The following is an 18,762-nucleotide window of genomic DNA, read 5'->3' as shown; positions in this document are numbered from 1 at the left end:
GCTCCATAGCCACCTCCCTCAACATCCCCGAAGATTCAGGCGCCGACGACGACCCCGACGCCGTCGCCGCAGCCGTCTCCCGTCCCTCCGCGCGCGCCCCGCCGCCGCCTCACTCGGCCGCGGCGGACGGCGTCAAGGAGGACCTCACCGAGCTATCCAAAACCCTAAATCGCCAATTCTGGGGCGTCGCCAACTTCCTCGCGCCCCCGCCCGGGGAGGCCTCGCCCTCCCCTTCATCCGCGGGGGGTCAATCCGCCGACGCGGGGACGCCCCCTGAGATTGCCGGGATCCGGCGCGACTTCTCCGAGATCAGTGGGAGGTTCAGGAGCGGGATCTCGCGGATCTCGAGCCACAAGGCCGTCTCCGGGTTCTCTAGCATCGCCTCCAATTTCTTCGCTCCCGAAGACGGGGAAGAGGAGGAGTTGCTGGAGGCCGTCAACGACGAGGGGGAGGATATTGCGAGGCTAAACAAGGAGGAGAATGAGGAAGAGGCGAGGCATGAGAGGGAGGATGACGAGGGGAGGCATTATTTGGAGAAGATGGCACGGCTTGGGGTGTCAGACGACGAGGCGAGGGATGAGTGGGAGGAGCAAAGGGTCAGACATCAGGCGGATGACGACGAGGAGAGGGATGAGTGGGAGGAGCAAAGGTTCAGACATCGGGCGGATGACGGCAAGGTATGGCCTGAGGAGCAGGAGGAGCTGGATGGCCCTGAGCTGGAACGGGCGAGAGTAATGCAAGAGGAGGAGGTGGAGGAGGAGTGGGATGTGATTGGCATCACCGACGAGGTCCTCACATTCGCCACCAACATTGCCAGGCACCCGGAGACCTGGCTTGACTTTCCTCTGCTCCCTGACGAAGAGGAGTCTGATGGCCCATTCTCATGTAATTTCTTCACCCCTCGGCTATTCATTCTTCACTAGTGTTTATGATCATCAATTCTTCATGGAAAATTTCATGTCAATTTAGTTTGGCAAATTTGGAAGAGACTTTTTCTAACGATGCGAGCTCATGGGCTATGGTCAAAATTCATGAAACCCTGTAGCACTTATTTTAAGTTATGCCTTGATTTAACATGGTGCTGATGGAAAGGCTTTTGTGTTTATGGGGTATGTTTTAGTGTAACTGTTCATATGCTATTCCAATGGAACTATCAATTGCACCTCACTTTTTCTAGCAGTCTGACCATGTGAATGTGCTTGCTTAACCTTTTCAATACTCTTTTTACCCCCTGCAGATTTTGACATGTCTGATGCTCAGCAAGAGCATGCTTTGGCTATTGGGCACCTCGCTCCTACATTAGCTGCTTTGCGGATTGAACTATGCCCAATCCATATGAGCGAAGAATGCTTTTGGAAAATTTATTTTGTTCTTCTACATCCTAGACTGAGCAAGCATGACGCTGAACTTCTGTCCACACCACAGGTAAATTTTCTCTGAACCTGATACATAAAACATTGCATTCTCTATCATCCCAGAATCCAGGCAATCTTAGAAGAAAGTAGTGAAATTTTATATGTGGCTGTGGTATTAATCATTATCTCAGACAATTATCTCATTAAACAGTACTTGCTGTTGACTGGGTCTTTAACATGATTAATTGGTCTTGCGACCTTCTTTCTTCTTTTGGACACATATGTATTTGCATAATAGATATTATAAAAAGGAAGAATGATCCATGAACTACCGATGCTATAACATAAGTTTGCCAAGTTTCACTTTCTTAGGCTGGTGTTCAGTTCTCAACAAGCCACAACCAAACTTTCTTAGATGGATTTTCTTTTTGCCAAATTTCCAACAACTTCCTTGCCAGAAAATTGGGACTAGTTGCACATTTGGCTCAACTTTTTGCCAAACATGATAACCAATCAGACATGCCCTAATACAGCTCTTTTATGATATGTAACAATCAGTTGCCATGGCCTTTGTTGATTGAATCTTAGGATGTGGTGCTTGACGACAGGGCGTGGTCTAGGATCTCGACGCTATGGCACTGTTGAAGGATAAGGCACTTAGACTTTGTGTAGATAGGGAGTAGGAAGAAGAGAGAAAGAGAGGGAGAGTTGGGGTGCCATGCACCATAGCCCATACCATATATATCTGGCACTTAATTCAGAATCACCTTAACTTGAAGAGAAACCAATCTAAATGTCACAAAAAGGGAAACAAATCTTATCCAAAGGAAATAAAGAAAATCCTAATGTAAGATAGATAAAGGTCAAAGCCGGCCTTTGCCCACAATGGCATGTTATCTCACACATGACATTGGTCCTGTTTTTTCTATTGCACTAGAATATTAGATGCATGGCACAGTAATAATTTGATATTCCATTTTCCATGAATTGGCACAACTGTTGGTATATGTTTTATCCAAATCAAGAACATATAGTTTATCCAGTTCTACTATCATGTACCAGCTCTGCAGATTAGGACCATGCAATGCTATATCTTTTTTTTGGATGATCTAATACGTATAACACTATCTTGTTAGATCTATTATCTTCAGAGGGCCCCTTTGATTCATACGATTCGAAAAATATGGGAATAAGAAAAAATATAGGATTGCAATGTCATGCCCTTTTGAACCCTACAGGCTTTTTCTTGATTTCATCACATGATAAACAAAGGATTCTTTCCAAGAGGTTTGAGTGGATGCTCAAATAAATCCCTATGGAATATAGTACAATAGAAACCTTGGGAAAAATCCTATAGGATTCAATCCTATGAATCAAAAGACCAACATAGGAAAAATCCTAGGATTCCAATACTTACCTTTTTACTTGTTTTGGTGTCAGCAACTGTCAGCATTCAATTATTATTGTGAAATGATGGCAATTTGTCTTCTAGAAAATTACAACTGAGAGCATCTACAACATCAGTAGCCTGGTACTTGAGGCCACTGGCTTCCTATGGATCCTGCGGCATATTAGGGTAGCAAGCATGTCAGTCAACGACAATGTGTGATAGTTTCTTGCCCAGTTCTTTCTCTGAGATTCTTTGATAATTTAGCAAAACACCATTGAAGCACACACAATATCCGCAGAAAACTGAAACTATGCATTTTTATCTTCAACTTGAGGTTGCCTTTTCCTTGCACGACCTTCTTCAGCTGATATGCAATAATGTCATTTGGTGGTTGTGATGAGTTACTTGAGGTTGTTGAGAATATAAATTCACATATAATCTAAGTAACTGAGTTCCTATTTTTGTCATATCTAGTGCATATCTTCTCGGTGCATCCCATGCATCCTGGCGTCAACAGATTCTGGACTGGGATAAATTATGTTGTACTGATGATGTGTTACATTAGGGTGGTATAAAAATTCACTGTAACTAAATCAACATCAGAAATATTTAAAAAGTGATAAATTGTGGATTAAATGCATTGTGTACTATATCTATCTCTAGCTAGCCTCATCACTGAAGAATCTTTGTAGCCCAGTAAGGCCTGGGGTGCATTGTACACTTGTACTTGCATTAATAGTGTGCTTATCATCACATGTTTTCCATAATAATATATCTATATTATATAGACAAACCGACAAATTATTCATTGCTATTTTTCTGCACATGCGTGCTTCCACATCATCCAAATTGTTTTAGCCATTTGATATGCTAGCCTGGTCCACTAACATCCATCCAATTTGAACATAAGAGTCTCTACCATGCAACATGCATAGTGGATTTTTAATGCCCCCGCATTTCATTTATGGCATGTTCAACCTTTTATTTTATTTTATTGCTTTTTTTGTTTCTACATAGCATAATTTGAATATTAAGGGTGAATCTATATTGTCTAAAATGTTTAGAAATCAAATCTCTGACCCCGTGGCAATGGGCGGGGTATCGTCTAGTTCTTGGAATGATGCAAGGTAACGCATGTCCCAGCAGTTAAGCTAAGCCTGGTTCTTGTTTTTGCAGATTGTGGAAGCTAGAGCAATGCTTATGCAACACCAGTCAAAGCAGCATGCAACAGAGCAGTTACGTCGCCATAAAGATGACTTTGGAACGCATTCGGAAGATGACAGCTCCAAGGACGTAATGGAAGCGTTCCCATCTGTGCGACAACATGCAGCTTCGTTCACCCCCATAACAGATTTTGAGATTGAGAAACATCCTATCCAAGTAACTGAAGTCGCAGTGGTGGACAAGACAGTCATCAAAGAGCAGCTGAGGGAGGATGGTAGCAAGGCCTCAAATGTTATGCAAGAAACATTTGATGACGACATAGACGATTGGTTTGACGAGGAGGCCGATCTCGCTGGGCACACCACCATCCTCATAGGCGACGAGGAAGATGTGTCATTCAGTGATTTGGAGGATGACGATGATATGAAATGATCATCATCCAAAGTCCAGGCCAACTTCAGCCTGAAAACCGTGAACCGGTCAAAATTGCTTGTTCTTCAACAGAAGAGGCGAGTTGTACAATGAAAAGGGAGCAAAATTCAGGGCCAACGCCAACCTGAAAACTGGAAACCTGTTGAAATTGCTTGTTTGTTAATAGAGCAGAAGTTTTGTGTACAATGAAAGGGGAGCGGCTCCATTTTGGTTTTAAGCTGCCCGGTTGGATGCAATGGTAATATATATATATATACAGTGGGTGGGGGGTGCCGTATGGTTTGTAATTTTATTGGTAATCTTGTGTACATAAGCATTCTTTTAAAAGTCACAGCAATAAAAGTTTCATTCGTTGGTTGATTGTTCAAAGGACCGCGTAAAAATATATAAAAAAAGGGAAAAGAGAGAACAAAATGGCGAACGAGAGAAGAAACAAAATGGTGATGACAACTGTATTTGCAATGACAACATACTACACTTTGTATATATACAAAATTGTACTGCTTTCTGACTGAGACACCTCACATCATATCCAACAAAGCACAGCAATGCAAATGGTGAATGAACTGGCCTGGCTAACAGTTTTCCTAAGACCTGATGAGGCCAAAGTTATTCGAGAGCTTCCCAAGGTGCGACCACAGGAGGCTCCCCAGGGAGGACCTGGGCCTGTCCTGATCGGCGGTCGACGTCGCCGGCGCTCTCGTCTTCTTCACCGGCGGCCAGCCAGGCGCTCCTTTGGCGACGTCGAGCGAGATTCCCATCTCGGCGACCCTCGTCCGCACCGCGCACAGCGCCTCGGGCCGCACCTCGCCGCCGGTGTCGGTGACGAGGAAGAAGGTCCCGATGGCCTCCTCCTTCTGCCGCTTGATCTCCACCCTCAGCAGCGACAGCCCGTGCTCCCGCAGCATCCTGGTGAAGTCCGACAGCAGCCCCGACCGGTCCGGCGCGCGCACCTCCACCCTCACGCCCTGCAGAATTAGGACATGATGCCATGGCGTCTCAGCATTGCGCACACAACGAAAATACACTTAGACGAACGGAAAGAAATGAAATGGCTAATGGAGCCTGACTGACATGAGACGCCCTCCGCTCCACCGCGGCGACGAGGCACCGGGACACCTTCTGCCGCTCGGCGTCGCTGTCCACCGTGCGCCCGTCCTTGTGCCGGATGTAGTACTCCTGCGTGCGTCCGTGGTCACCACAATGTCAGTCACTACAATGTCAGTCATTGGCGTGGCAGGGCAATGCCACCGGCGCAGGCGCATAGACTCGTGGTGCAGTGCAGGCGCGTACCTGGATGGCGAGAGGGCCCTGGGCCCCGGCGGTGGCATGGAAGACGACGTAGTGCATGTCGGTGAGCGCGCAGACGGTGTCGAAGAGCAGCTTGGGGCGGTCCCTGCTCGTCATCTTGACGATGGCGTAGCCCCGCTCCTCCCAGTTTTCGATGGTGACGCGCGTCCCGGCGCGGTGTGCCGACCGGGCCGCGGTGGCCGCGCGGTCGCCCATGCAGAAGTGCTCCTCGTCGACGGGCGTCGGGGCGGGGCCGGACTCGTAGTCGCGGTCGTCGTGCATGAGCTGGTGCATCCGGCGCTCGGTGTGGACGCGGCCGCGCACGGGCGCCGACATGCACACCCAGCGGCGCTCGCCCGACACGTTCTCGCGCGCGTCCACCACGGCGTTCACGAGCCGCTCGATGCGCGCCCAGCTGCTCGGGTGCAGCGCCGCGCCGTCCGCGCCGGTGGTGGTGACGTAGAGCACCCCGGCGGCGCGGCCGTTGTGCGTCCAGGCCTGGCCCGACGCGACGTGGCAGCCCTGGTCGACGAGCACCTGGGTGATGGAGGAGAGCAGGCCCGGGCGGTCGTGCACCGTGAACTCGAGCGAGGCGCAGTCCGACACGTCGGGGCCGCCCGGGCCGACCACGTTGCCTAGGCAGGTGGTGAACTTGGGCGAGCCGGAGCGCTGGAACGGCAGGAGCGCCCGCTGGATGAAGCCCGGGAGCGACGGGTCCGTCAGCTTGCGCCCGATCTGGTCCGTCACGTGGAACACTGCATGGCAACAAGATTAGAAAATTCCGCGTCAGTAATCATATATTTTTCTGACCTAATTAATTCGATCGGAGAAGAAAGAAAAATGAAAAGGAGGCTGCAGGGAGATGGTTCTTGCCGTCCATGAGCCAGCCGCCGTCGGAGGAGATGTAGGACTTGTAGATGACGAGGTCGAGATCGGTGAGCAGCTGCACCATCTCCAGCAGCACGCCGTCCCGGTTCACGCTGTCCACCTTGACGAGCGAGCAGTCCTCGCGCGTCTCATTGTCGACGACAACCCTGCAGCCATCCAATCAGAATTCAATGGATGGATGGATGGATCGAGAATAACAACAAACAAGCAGAGGTGGCAATGCGGACGTACCCTGGGGTGCCGAGGCGGTCGAGGACCGGATCGAAGTCCGGCTCGAAGTAGGGCCCGGAGACGTACTTCATCGCCGTCGACGGAGAAGATGATCGGTGGCTTTCACGGACGGACGCCAACCGCCTTGAGCTGAATCTTTTCTTCTCGGTCGGTCTTATATGCCCCCTCCGGCACGGAAATCTACCGGAATTCGGACGCACGGTGAGAACAGCAGATCCAATCTGGGGCGGAGCAATCCGAGAAAAGGGAAGGGCCGCCGACGGCACGAGGAGCGCGCCCCATGCTCACATGCGTCGCCCGGCCGGCCTGCCGCTCGTAGTAGTAGTAATCTACCAAAGAAAAAGAACTCAAAAAGGCTTCCTGTTTTGCGTCGCCCGACGGAATCGAGGCTGCCTGCGCTGCGCGCGACGAACCGGTCGCGCGCGCGATTATGTAGGAGGAGAGGAGGAGGGGGGAGAGATTACCTCCGGTGAGACGAGACGAGGCGAGATGAGATGGCGAGGGGACGAGAGGCGGAGGAGAGGGCGCACGCACGTGCGGGTCCGGGTTCGTTCGATTTGGCCTCGGTCTGCAGGCTGCAGCTCTCTGCGTGGCCTCGGCGGCGTTTTAGGATTCCAGTGGAGAGCGCGAACGGCCGCCGCGCCACGTCGGAAGGGCGCGTGGCGCGGGCGGCCGGGTCGCAGCCTTACTCCTTTTGTCCGCTTCTCTTTCCGTCGTCTCGTCCACCCCTTTGATTGATTTCCTCCCAGCAAAACCCTGATTCGGAATTGATGCATCGCCATTTATATCATATAAGACTATATATACATGGAAAGTCAGAGGATCTGTCCAAATAATGTCGGACAATTAAAATGATATGCGGGTGCAATTGCATTCATTTACGAGGGGAAATTTTGATCTAATTCCCACCTTTCAATGTACATTTAGGGCTTCCCTAAAAAAATGCACATTTTAGGGTTTACTTGATTTAAATGATCTTTTTTAGAAATTTTAGAGGATTAGAATCTTTAGGAAAAAATTTCTATGCTTTTTATACGTCTTTTTTAACGAGCTTTCACCTAGGCTCGGAGGATGGTTCTACTGACGATGTATGTTGGCAGTGATAGATCTCGCAAAGCGTCCGTGGGGAGAGGGGGAAGGGAAACGACAATGCAACAAAACGGAGAGGAAAGAGTGCGAGAAAGGAAGGGCGGCGGTACACGTGAAAACAATGGCACGGAGTTGTGCTTTTCGACCTCAAGTAGCATGTGGGGAAGTTGATGCACAAACGTAAAGTAAGGGGGAGCGATTGTAGGTAGTTGAAACAATTTGCAATTATCGGCCCAGCTGACTAGCACGGAGCCACAGAGCTGGCACCCTTTCCACGTAAGAAACCATTATCTCTTCTTGATGCTGTGCATGCGGACATGCCTTTGCCAAACTGACGGTTTGTCTCTGAGAGAAGGAAAGCCAAAACGCCAGCAGTAGGAGCATTGGTATTTTGCGCAGACGATAGCTTAGCAGCTCTTTCGCACGCCAGCAGTAGGAGCATTGGTATTTTGTGCAGACGATAGCTTAGTGGCTCTTTCGTACTCCAGCAGTAGGAGCATTGGTATTTTGTGTAGACGATAGCTTAGTGGCTCTTTCGTACGCCAGCAGTAGGAGCATTGGTGTTTTTCGCAATCAATAGCTTAGCGTCTGTATCGTACGCCAGCAGTAGGAGCATTGGTCTTTTCTGCACATGATAGCTTACCGTATGTTTCGTGAAGTAGATATGATAGGGGGGGGAGGGGGAGGGAAATGACAATGCAACAAAACAGATAGGAAGGAGTGTGAGAAACGAAGGGCGGTGGTACATGAGAAAGCAATGGCACGGAGTTGTGGTTTTCGACCTCAAGTAACATGTGGGGAAGTTGATGCACAAAGGTAAAGCAAGGGGAAGCGATTGTAGGTAGTTGAAACAATTTGCAATTATCGGCCCAACAGACTAGCACAGAGCCACAGAGCTGGCACCTTTTCTACGTAAGAAACCATTATCTCTTCTTGACGCAGTGCATGCGGACATGCCTTGCAAAACTGACGGTTTGTCTTTGAGAGGAGGAAAGCCAAAACGCCAGCAGTAGGAGCATTGGTATTTTGCGCAGATGATAGCTTAGCGGCTCTTTTGTACGCCAGCAGTAGGAGCATTGGTATTTTGTGCAGACGATAGCTTAGTGGCTCTTTCGTACTCCAGCAGTAGGAGCATTGGTATTTTGTGCAGACTATAGCTTAGTGGCTCTTTCGTACGCCAGCAGTAGGAGCATTGGTCCTTTCCGCAATCAATAGCTTAGCGTCCGTTTCGTACGCCAACAGTAGGAGCATTGGTCTTTTCCGCACATGATAGCTAATCATATGTTTCGTCAAGTAGATACGATAAGGGGGGGGGGGATGGGAGCATGACAGAGGAAGAAGCTTCATAAGGAGGGGGACATTAAGTGGCTCAACATAAAACACAACGTCGCTTTGGAGGGTTTATTATATCACCCATGACTAAAAAGGAGAAAACCAATTATGAATCTTCTCATGACAAAATCATACTAAATTGAAACAAATATTTTCAAATGTCAGATAAAACTAATAAATAGATGACCCCTTTTTTTATTTGATTGCATCCTTTAACAAATGAAAACCTACGCACTGCATTGATCCATTGCCCGATCGTGATTCGACGCTCTTCACCTAAGTGCTTAATAAAACTTAGAGAAAATGCTAGGTTTTATCGTGAGGTGGCAATCACGTATTCTACAAGTAAAGTATGTTTTTGGTCCCTCGACTTGTTGGTTTGGCGGGGTTGTGGTTTTTTACCTCAAGTTACATGTGGGGAAGTTGAGGAACAAACATAAGCAAGGGAAAGCGATGTAGGTAGTTGGAGCCACTTGCATTTATCACCCAAGCAGACTAGCACAGAGCCACACAACTAGCACCTTGTCCACGTAAGAAACTCCATTATCTCTTCTTGACGCGGTGCATGTAGCCGAATCCTTGCCAAACTGACGGTTTGTCTTGGAGAGAGGGAAAGCCAAAACGCCAGCTGTCGGTGTCAAAACCGGCGGATCTCGGGTAGGGGGTCCCGAACTGTGCGTCTAGGCGGATGGTAACAGGAGACAAGGGACACGATGTTTTACCCAGGTTCGGGCCCTCTTGATGGAGGTAAAACCCTACGTCCTGCTTGATTGATATTGATGATGTGGGTATTACAAGAGTAGATCTACCACGAGATCAAGGAGGCTAAACCCTAGAAGCTAGCCTATGGTATGATTGTTGTTCTGTCCTACGGACTAAAACCATCCGGTTTATATAGGCACCGGAGAGGGCTAGGGTTACACAGAGTCGGTTACAATGGTAGGAGATCTACATATCCGTATCGCCAAGCTTGCCTTCCACGCCAAGGAAAGTCCCATCCGGACACGGGACGAAGTCTTCAATCTTGTATCTTCATAGTCTTGGAGTCCGGCCGATGATGATAGTTCGGCTATCCGGACACCCCCTAGTCCAGGACTCCCTCAGTAGCCCCTGAACCAGGCTTCAATGACGACGAGTCCGGCGTGCATATTGTCTTCGGCATTGCAAGGCGGGTTCCTCCTCCGAATAATTTATAGAAGATTGTGAACACCAGGATATTGTCCGTCTCTGCAAAATAAATTCCACATTCTACCGTAGAGAGAATAATATTAACACAAGTTCAATCTGCTGACGCGTTTCGTGGCGTGACGTCACACCACAACCAAGCCTTTACTTGAATCGTTTTTATTATACCACCTTAGCGCGTTTAGCGAAGCGGTTTCCTTGGCACGTCTTGTCGAAGCAGAGATCGTGTTCCCCTTATTCCGGGATTCCCATCAATACGGACGTGGGTAACCCAACCGCGCCATTGATTGCGGCGCTTGGGAGAAAAGCGAGTTTTATCAGGTCGGTGGGGACACATAGTGTCGTCCGCCCATATATAAGGGGATAAGGATCCACCTTTTTACCTACGCCTTCTTCCTCCTTTGCTTATCCATCTCCGCACACTCGAGCTCCAGCGCCCAAGTCCGCACATCTCACCTCAACCTTCTCCAACTATGTCCGGAGCGGGAGGCAAGTGGATGGCCTCCTCCGTTACGGAGGGGCACATCAAGAAGCTGCGCAGCGCCGGATATCTGTCCAGCGACATCGCGCACCGGCTCCCCGACGAGGGGCAGCCCATCCCCACCCCCAGGCCCCATGAGAGGGTGGTATTCCTTCCCCATTTCCTCCGCGGACTGGGCTTCCCACTTCACCCCTTTTTCCGGGGGCTCATGTTCTACTACGGCCTGGATTTTCATGATCTGGCCCCGAATTTCATCCTCAACATCTCGGCGTTTATCGTCGTGTGCGAGGCTTTCCTCTGCATCCAGCCCCACTTTGGCTTGTGGCTCAAGACCTTCAATGTCAAGCCGAAGGTTGTGAAGGGCAGTCAAGCGGAGTGCGGAGGCACCATGGTGGGCAAGATACCCAAGGTTACTTGGCTCGAGGGCGCCTTCGTGGAAACCATCAAGGGGTGGCAATCGGGGTGGTTCTACATCACCGAGCCGCGTGACCCTAAATGGGCAGCGACCCCCGAATTCAAATCTGGCATCCCCACACGGCTCACCACTTGGAAAGAGAGTGGCCTGACTTGGGGTGATTCGGAGGAGCTGACCGGACTCCAGGCCTGCATCCAAAAGTTAGTGAACAAGAAGCTCAAGCTTGTCAACGTAGTCCAGGTCATGCTCATCCGCCGGATTCTCCCGTGCCAACAACAGGCCTTCAAATTGTGGGAGTTCGATCCGGCCCAGCACCGAACCTTGAGCGGGCTCTTCGACACTAGGTACGAAGATGCCTGGAAGGTGTTGTTTAAGGGCGCCGAGGCTCCCGCATCCGCTACCGAAGATCGCGGATTCAGCTCGCAGCGCCAGGCTAGCGAGGTAAGCGATTTTACCCTTTACGGGACACTTGTTTTCCATAGTTTGACTCCATGCGGGATCTAAGCTCCCTCTCCTTTGACAGGAGTGGCTGAAGAAGGCCGAGCAGACTAACTGTTCGGCCCCTTTGCCAGAAGACCCAGCGGACGCCCGTTTAGCGGGGCTGCTGGTTCCGGCACCCCACGTGGTGCTGGAGAAGAAGGCCAAGAAGGAGGCCACGGGCACTCGAAAGAGTTCCCGTTTTCAGGTGTCCGATGACTCTGAGGCGGACTCCTCCCACGAGGACGAGGAGGACAAGAAAAAGGCCTCTCCCCCAGAGGGGGGAGGGAAGAAAAGGAAGGCCTCCCCAACGAGGGAGGCCTAAGGGTCCAAGAAGGGAAGGACTCTTCCCCCGGACTGTTCCGCCCACGCCGCTGACGACGATGAGGATTGGCCTCCAAGGGCCAAGCCCCTGGCGAGATCGTAAGTATCCGGACTCCCGAATGACTTCATGATTTTTCTTTCTGCCACATGTGTCTTTCTAACGCCGCATACAACCCTGCAGTCCGCCCAAGGACGATCTTCCCGCTTCGTCGAGCGGGTCCTTGGGCACGTCGGATGTGAACAGTACTTCACTTCCAACCGCCTCCTCCCCTCGTGACGCTGACGACGCCGAGGTGGGATCCCGGAGAAGGACCCACCCGGAGGAGGAGGACCCAGAGGTGCCACAGGGCGACCTCCCAGACTTCGTACCAGACTCCGGACCGGAACCTGCAGTGGTTCCGGAGTCCGGCGGGCGGCCCCTTCGTAAGAAGGGCAAGACCGTGACGCCAGCGGCCTCCGTCCAACCAGAGGCGCCGGATAACTTGCTGGAGGCGCTCAACGGCGCTTCCATCAAGGAGGAACACCGCACTGTCATGAGTGCGGTGATTCAGAAGGTTCAGCTCGCCAAAAGCGGGCTGACCAAAGCCTGCAGCAGCCTTCTATCAGGCTTTGAGGTAAGAATACTAATATATGTAAAATAGTACCGCATAGACAGTAGCCCCTGATGCTCGGTTCGGTGTTCGGAAAGAAAAGCCGGACTGAGGATCTAAAAAGATATACGTAGGAGTCTTAATAAATATGTCAATATGGGATTGCAGGCTGCGCTGCTGACCTCTGCTGCACTGACTGCGGAGGTCAATGCTTTGAAGCAAAGCCTCGAGCGGTCCGAGAACGAGCTCGGCCGTGCCAAGAAGCAGCTCGAGGACAAGGAAGGTGAGTAACACCTTATTAAAGTTGTACCTTACAGAAAAGGATTTGGTTACAAGAGAAATGACAAGGATAACGTGGGTACTTCAGGGGCCATGAATGAGGTGGCGACCCTAAAGGAGGCGGTGTCCGCGGCCGAACGTAATGCGGCCGTGGAGCGCGCCGGGCGAGAGAAGCAGGAGGCGTGGGTGGCGGAGGTACAACAAGAGCTCCAGGCTCTCATGGAAAAGCATGAGAGTTTGGAGCGCGACTCAAAGACTCGAGAGTCCGAGCTTGCATCGGCTCTTGAGAGCGCCAAAGCCGCTAAGGCCGAAGCCCACAAAGCCGTTCAGGAAATCGAGGCGTTAAAGAAAATAGCGGCGGGTAAGGCATTTTTCATGCAAAGCAAGCATGTGAATGTGAATTACCTGTTACTTACCCGAATTCGGAGCTCTCCAGGAGCGTTCGCAGATCTGCCCTGCAGTGTGTCCGATGCTGCCGCATTCTATAGGGCCGAGGAGGGGAGCTCGACGAAGAAGGTCTTCTGGTCCCAGTATGCTGAGGCCGGACATCCGGTGCCCCTTAGCGACCAGCTGAAGCAGCTGGTCGAGCTCCACAAGGTGGCCAAACAGGCCATGAAGGGCCTCATAGTTCGGCTGTGGCCCAATGTGCCTGGGAGCTACTTTGGCCTGGTGCGGCGGCTGGTGGATGCTTGTCCATGGATTGAGGTCATCAAGTGATCCGCCTGTATTGAAGGTTCCCGTCGGGCCCTTGCCCGTGCTAAGGTGCACTGGGGCAAGATGGATGCAGAGAAGCTTGTGACGGACGCGCCACCGCCGGGCAAGGAGTATCGCACGCCCTAGATGTATTACAAGAGTGTCCTGAAGGGTGCCCGCACTATTGTGGGTGAGTGCTCCAATAATGTAATATTTGAGTAGACTCGCATTTTGTTATCTTGTGCGCTGAAAACTTTGTTCATATGCGCTAAGCAACGCTTGTTGATTTAAAATATTACCTTCTGTGCGGCTGTTTATCAAATCTGAGAGATGGCAAGTCATCGGCTTCAGCCCCCATGCCACGAGTGCTGGGGTGTTCGGGATAAATTTGAGCACTCTTGTTCCCATATATGGGTCCATCTAGGGAGGCGCTCAACACAACGAACTAGGCAACCGGACTTATAATGCTTGAACACTCTCACTTAGCCATAGAATTCTATAATTTTAAATTTCGGCGAAGCCCCTAGTGTTTGGAAGGCCGAATTCGGGGCGCTATCCATGCCTGGGCCGGACAAAGCCGGTTCCTCGCTCTAAGCGGCATAAGTCTTTAGGGACTCGAAAAAACCTCTCGAACAGCGACTGGCTCTCGCCTCATCATGATGGTCAGTTTTAGCTTTCTCCCCTGAGGCGCTTGCCCAGCTCAACTGGGGCGCAATCGCAGTGGTTCTCCCAGTGCTACCTTAGCCGATAGAACGGAACGTAAGGTACCAAAACATGGGAGCCGGGCAAACCCAACTATTGACCCAAGACATGATTCGGAGCCGATGCATATAATGCTATAAGTTTGGGGTGCCGCACTTGTGAAAGTGTTCGGACTTATCACACCATAATATGGGGAACTTAAGCCCCTGGTGTATTTAGCCGTACCAAAGTGTACGGGTGCGACATGTCATAAATGAACATATGTATAAGAAAGGAATGCAATTATAAGCAAAAAGGTGTTGCATCGTTTATTCAAGAAATACTGCCATGAATGCAGAACGATACAAATAGTGCGATGAGCAAGGGATGGGACTATTAAACATGTCCCCCTCTAGGGGTAGGCTGCGGAATGGTGTATAAAATAGATTTAGTGCTCATAATGGAGACCACCTGGGTATTCGTCGTAGCCTTTCTCCTTTCCTGGCTGTTGCATCGTGAGTTCGACCGGTCTACTGCCGGACAGGGCCTCTGGTGAACGGAGTCCTGTGGGTAAGAAAAAAAAGGAATGACACGCTTGGGAGCCCCTGATGTGGTTAAGCCGCATTCTGGGCCTGTCGTGGTCGTGCCCCTTCCCCTATGCCCATGGTATCTCCAGAGCATAATGATGTACGCGAAGGACCAGTCTTGCGATCTTGTGAGGGCCGGGGTTGGGGCCGCATTGCTACGCGTGCTCGGAACGTGCCAGGTGGTCTTTTTGTAGGTTACTCCGGGTGCGTTTCGCCGTGTCCGGTCGCTTAACGGCCGGACTCGAGAATTGCCTTAAGAGGCTGCATTGTACTTCTGCCACGAGAGCCGCTGTATGTTCCTCCGTTCGGAGGGAGCGTTCGGTGTTTCCGTTGACCGTGATGACTCCTCGAGGGCCTGGCATCTTGAGATTGAGCTATGTGTAGTGCGGCACCGCGTTGAACTTTGCAAACGCGGTCCGTCTGAGCAGAGCATGATAGCCGCTGCGGAACGGAACTATGTCGAAGATTAACTCCTCGCTTCGGAAGTTATCCGGGGATCCGAAGACCACTTCCAGTGTAACTGAGCCCGTACAATTGGCCTCTGCACCTGGTATGACGCCTTTGAAGGTCGTCTTTGTGGGTTTAGTCCTTGAGGGGTCTATGCCCATCTTGCACACTGTGTCCTGATAAAGCAGGTTCAGGCTGCTGCCGCTATCCATCAGGACTCTGGTGAGGTGAAATCCATAGACGATTGGGTCTAAAACCAATGCGGTGAATCCGCCGTGGCGGATGCTTGTGGGGTGGTCCCTTCGATCAAAAGTGATCGGGCAGGAGGACCATGGGTTGAACTTCGGGGTGACTGGCTCCATCGCGTATACGTCCCTGAGTGCACGCTTCCGCTCCCTCTTGGGTATGTGGGTTGCGTATATCATATTCACCGTCCGCACTTGTGGGGGGAAACCCTTCTGTCCTCTATTGTTCGGCGGTCGGGTCTCTTCTTCATCATTGCTATGCAGCCCCTTGCCATTGTTTTCGGCAATTAGCTTGCCTGCCTGCTTGAATACCCAACAGTCCCTGTTGGTGTGGTTGGCTGGCTTTTCGGGGGTGCCGTGTATCTGGCACGAGCGATCGAGTATTCGGTCCAAATTGGACGGACCCGTAGTAGTTCTTTTGAATGGCTTTTTCCGCTGACCGGGTTTGGAGCCTCTGAATCCGGCATTGACTGCCGTATCCTCATTATTGTCGCTGTTACTGCGGTGTTTGTTCTTGGTGCGACGCGACCTGTCATTGCGGTCCTTTGTATCCGGACTGCCAGAATTTTTGCTGAGGTTGTTGCTACGGGCTAGCCAGCTGTCCTCTCCCGCGCAGAAGCGGGTCATGAGTGATGTGAGGGCTGCCATGGATTTCGGCTTTTCCTGTCCCAGGTGCCGGGCAAGCCACTCGTCGCGGATGTTATGTTTGAAGGCCGCGAGGGCCTCCGCATCCGGACAGTCGACGATTTGTTTTTTCTTAGTTAAGAACCGTGTCTAGAATTGCCTGGCCGATTCGTCTAGCTGCTGAATTATGTGGCTTAGGTCGTCAGCTCTGGTGGTCGCACATACGTGCCCCGGAAGTTATCAAGGAATGTGGCTTCTAGGTCCTCCCAACACCCAATTGATTCTGCTGGCAAGCTGTTAAGCCAATGCCGAGCTGGTCCTTTAAGCTTGAGTGGGAGGTATTTGATGGCGTGAAGGTCGTCACCGCAGACCATGTGGATATGAAGGAGATAGTCTTCGATCCAAACCGCGGGGTCTGTTGTGCCATCATAGGATTCAATATTCATGGGTTTAAACCCTTCGGGGATTTGATGATCCATTACTTCATCTGTGAAGCATAGTGGGTGTGCGCGCCTCTATATTGGGCTATATCGCGACGGAGCTCCAACAAGCTTTTTCTACTGTGTTCGGCCCGGCCGGACTTGCTGTGTCCGACGCGACGGTTGTCGTCACGTATCATGGGGCTCCCACGCGATCCGTAGATCGATCTTGATTGTCTTGTTTTATCCTCCAATATATCTTGCAAGTCCGGAGCATTCCCCTGTGGCCTTGTGCTTTTCGAGCGATGCCGGGGTACGGTTCTAGTAGAGGGCCTAGAGGCCTCTCTGTCGTGGCCACGAGGTGGCCGGTCAGCCGCATTGTGCTCTAGTGATGCAGGTTTATATGCCTCCTCCTCTAATCGGGGGAGCAACTTGCGTTTGGGGTAGCTTTTGGAGGGGCGTTTGAGCTCATGCTCTTCAGCCGCAAGGACTTCAGTCCATCTGTCAGCTAGCAGATCCTGATCAGCTCTAAGCTGTTGCTGCTTTTTCTTGAGGCTATTTGCCGTGTCCATAAGCCTGCGTTTAAAACGCTCTTGTTCGACGGGATCCTCAGGCACGACAAATTCGTCGTCGTCGAGGCTTGCCTCGTCTCCAGAGGGAGGCATGTAATTATCATCCTCTACCTCTTCGTCTGCCGCTCTCTCATGAGGGCTGGCATCTCCGTCCTCCTGCGCTGAATCTTGCTGGAGGGGGTTGTCTTCGGTACTGTCTGGGGTATTATTATCTCCGGTGCCGGAATCGCCATTCTTGCTGTGGCGGGATTTAGAGCGGCGCCGCTGACGCTGGCGCTTGGGCTGTTTCTTGGAGGGGTCTTCCTCCGCTGTTCCTTCGCCATTTCCATCCTTTGGGGTATCCACCATATATATGTCGTATGACGCTGGTTCTTGGTCGTCTCCGGCATCGTCATCCATACCGTCGATGTCTTCAGAGTCGAAGTCTAGCATGTCAGTTAAGTCGTCGACAGTGGCTACTAAGTGGGTGGTGGGTGGGTCTTGAATTTCTTCGTCGTCCGCATCCCAACCGTCCTGACCGCAGTCCGGCCAGGGCTCTCCTGATAACGAGAGATACTTTAGCGAACTCAGGATGTCGCCGAAAGGTGAGTGCTGAAAGATGTCCGCAGCAGTGAACTCCATGATCGGCGCCCAATCGGATTCGTTTGGAGGGGGCGCGGGAGGTTCGGAGTCCGGCAAGGATTCCGGCAACTTGGAGTCACGAGCTTCAGAAGGGACCAAGTCAGTATTCGACTCTATCACCGTAGAGGTTGCAGCCCCCGAGGCGGTGTCTAACCACCCGTCCTCGATCTGCACAGTCGGCTCCGAATCGAGGGTTGGAGCGGACTCGTGTGCGGCCTCCAGGGCACTGTCCAGCAGCAGAGCTAAATCATGCCCATCGTGATAGTGCGGCGCGCTCGGCTGTGGCTCGAATCCATTGAAGATCAAGTCTCCGCGGATGTCAGCGTGAAGTTCAGACTTACAAATCTGACCTGACGGCCAGGGGCGTAGCTTTCGATCTGCTCCAGATGGCCAAACGAATTGGCACGCAGTGCAAAGCCGCCGAATACGAAGATCTATCCGGGGAGAAAAGTCTCACCCTGGACCGTGTCGTTGTTGATGATCGAAGGAGCCATCGAGCCTATCGGTGACGACACCGAGGAACTCTCAATGAAAGCACCAATGTCAGTGTCAAAACCGGCGGATCTCGGGTAGGGGGTCCCGAACTGTGCATCTAGGCGGATGGTAACAGGAGACAAGGGACACGATGTTTTACCCAGGTTCAGGCCCTCTTGATGGAGGTAAAACCCTACGTCCTGCTTGATTGATATTGATGATGTGGGTATTACAAGAGTAGATCTACCACGAGATCAAGGAGGCTAAACCCTAGAAGCTAGCCTATGGTATGATTGTTCTTCTGTCCTACGGACTGAAACCATCCGGTTTATATAGACACCGGAGAGGGCTAGGGTTACACAGAGTCGGTTACAATGGTAGGAGATCTACATATCTGTATCGCCAAGCTTGCCTTCCACGCCAAGGAAAGTCCCATCCGGACACGGGACGAAGTCTTCAATCTTGTATCTTCATAGT

General features: G+C 51.3%; 2 protein-coding genes across 3 annotated transcripts; one reads left to right on the top strand and one right to left on the bottom strand.

Annotated features, from left to right (window-relative positions):
- Positions 1 to 38: 38 nt before the first annotated feature.
- On the top strand, positions 39 to 4,710 carry LOC123090970 (uncharacterized; the record flags this gene model as incomplete). Its single annotated transcript, XM_044512345.1, is given in 3 exon segments — positions 39 to 885; positions 1,238 to 1,425; positions 3,922 to 4,710. Coding segments are annotated over 3 exon segments (1,455 nt in total), but the record flags the coding sequence as incomplete, so codon positions are not given.
- A 57-nt stretch (positions 4,711 to 4,767) lies between these two features.
- LOC123090968 (ACT domain-containing protein ACR3) lies at positions 4,768 to 7,487 on the bottom strand. 2 transcript variants are annotated; one of them, XM_044512343.1, is made up of 6 exons: positions 7,215 to 7,487; positions 6,751 to 7,079; positions 6,505 to 6,665; positions 5,635 to 6,386; positions 5,416 to 5,520; positions 4,768 to 5,309 (listed from the first exon to the last, which is right to left on the bottom strand). In XM_044512343.1, exons 2-6 carry the CDS (start codon positions 6,819 to 6,821, stop codon positions 4,929 to 4,931), a joined length of 1,470 nt encoding a protein of 489 aa, XP_044368278.1. In that variant the 5' UTR covers positions 6,822 to 7,079; positions 7,215 to 7,487; the 3' UTR covers positions 4,768 to 4,928. The 2 variants fall into 2 exon arrangements, with proteins under 2 accessions (XP_044368278.1, XP_044368279.1); XM_044512344.1 differs by having other exon boundaries at positions 6,751 to 6,930.
- Positions 7,488 to 18,762: the final 11,275 nt, after the last annotated feature.

This window comes from Triticum aestivum, chromosome 4B (assembly GCF_018294505.1).
Source record: "Triticum aestivum cultivar Chinese Spring chromosome 4B, IWGSC CS RefSeq v2.1, whole genome shotgun sequence".
Classification (NCBI taxonomy): domain Eukaryota; kingdom Viridiplantae; phylum Streptophyta; class Magnoliopsida; order Poales; family Poaceae; genus Triticum; species Triticum aestivum.
Note: the sequence above shows the minus strand (reverse complement) of the source record. Positions and strands in the feature narration are given on the sequence as shown.

Bases quoted from the DNA above. Each gene is read 5' to 3' on its own strand.
- LOC123090968 (XM_044512343.1), bottom strand. From the start codon at position 6,821: ATGAAGTACGTCTCCGGGCCCTACTTCGAGCCGGACTTCGATCCGGTC. The intron at 6,387-6,504 runs GCAAGAACCATC...GTTGCCATGCAG, and splicing joins CGGCGGCTGGCTCATGGACG to TGTTCCACGTGACGGACCAG. The intron at 5,521-5,634 runs GTACGCGCCTGC...GGACGCACGCAG, and splicing joins AGGGCCCTCTCGCCATCCAG to GAGTACTACATCCGGCACAA.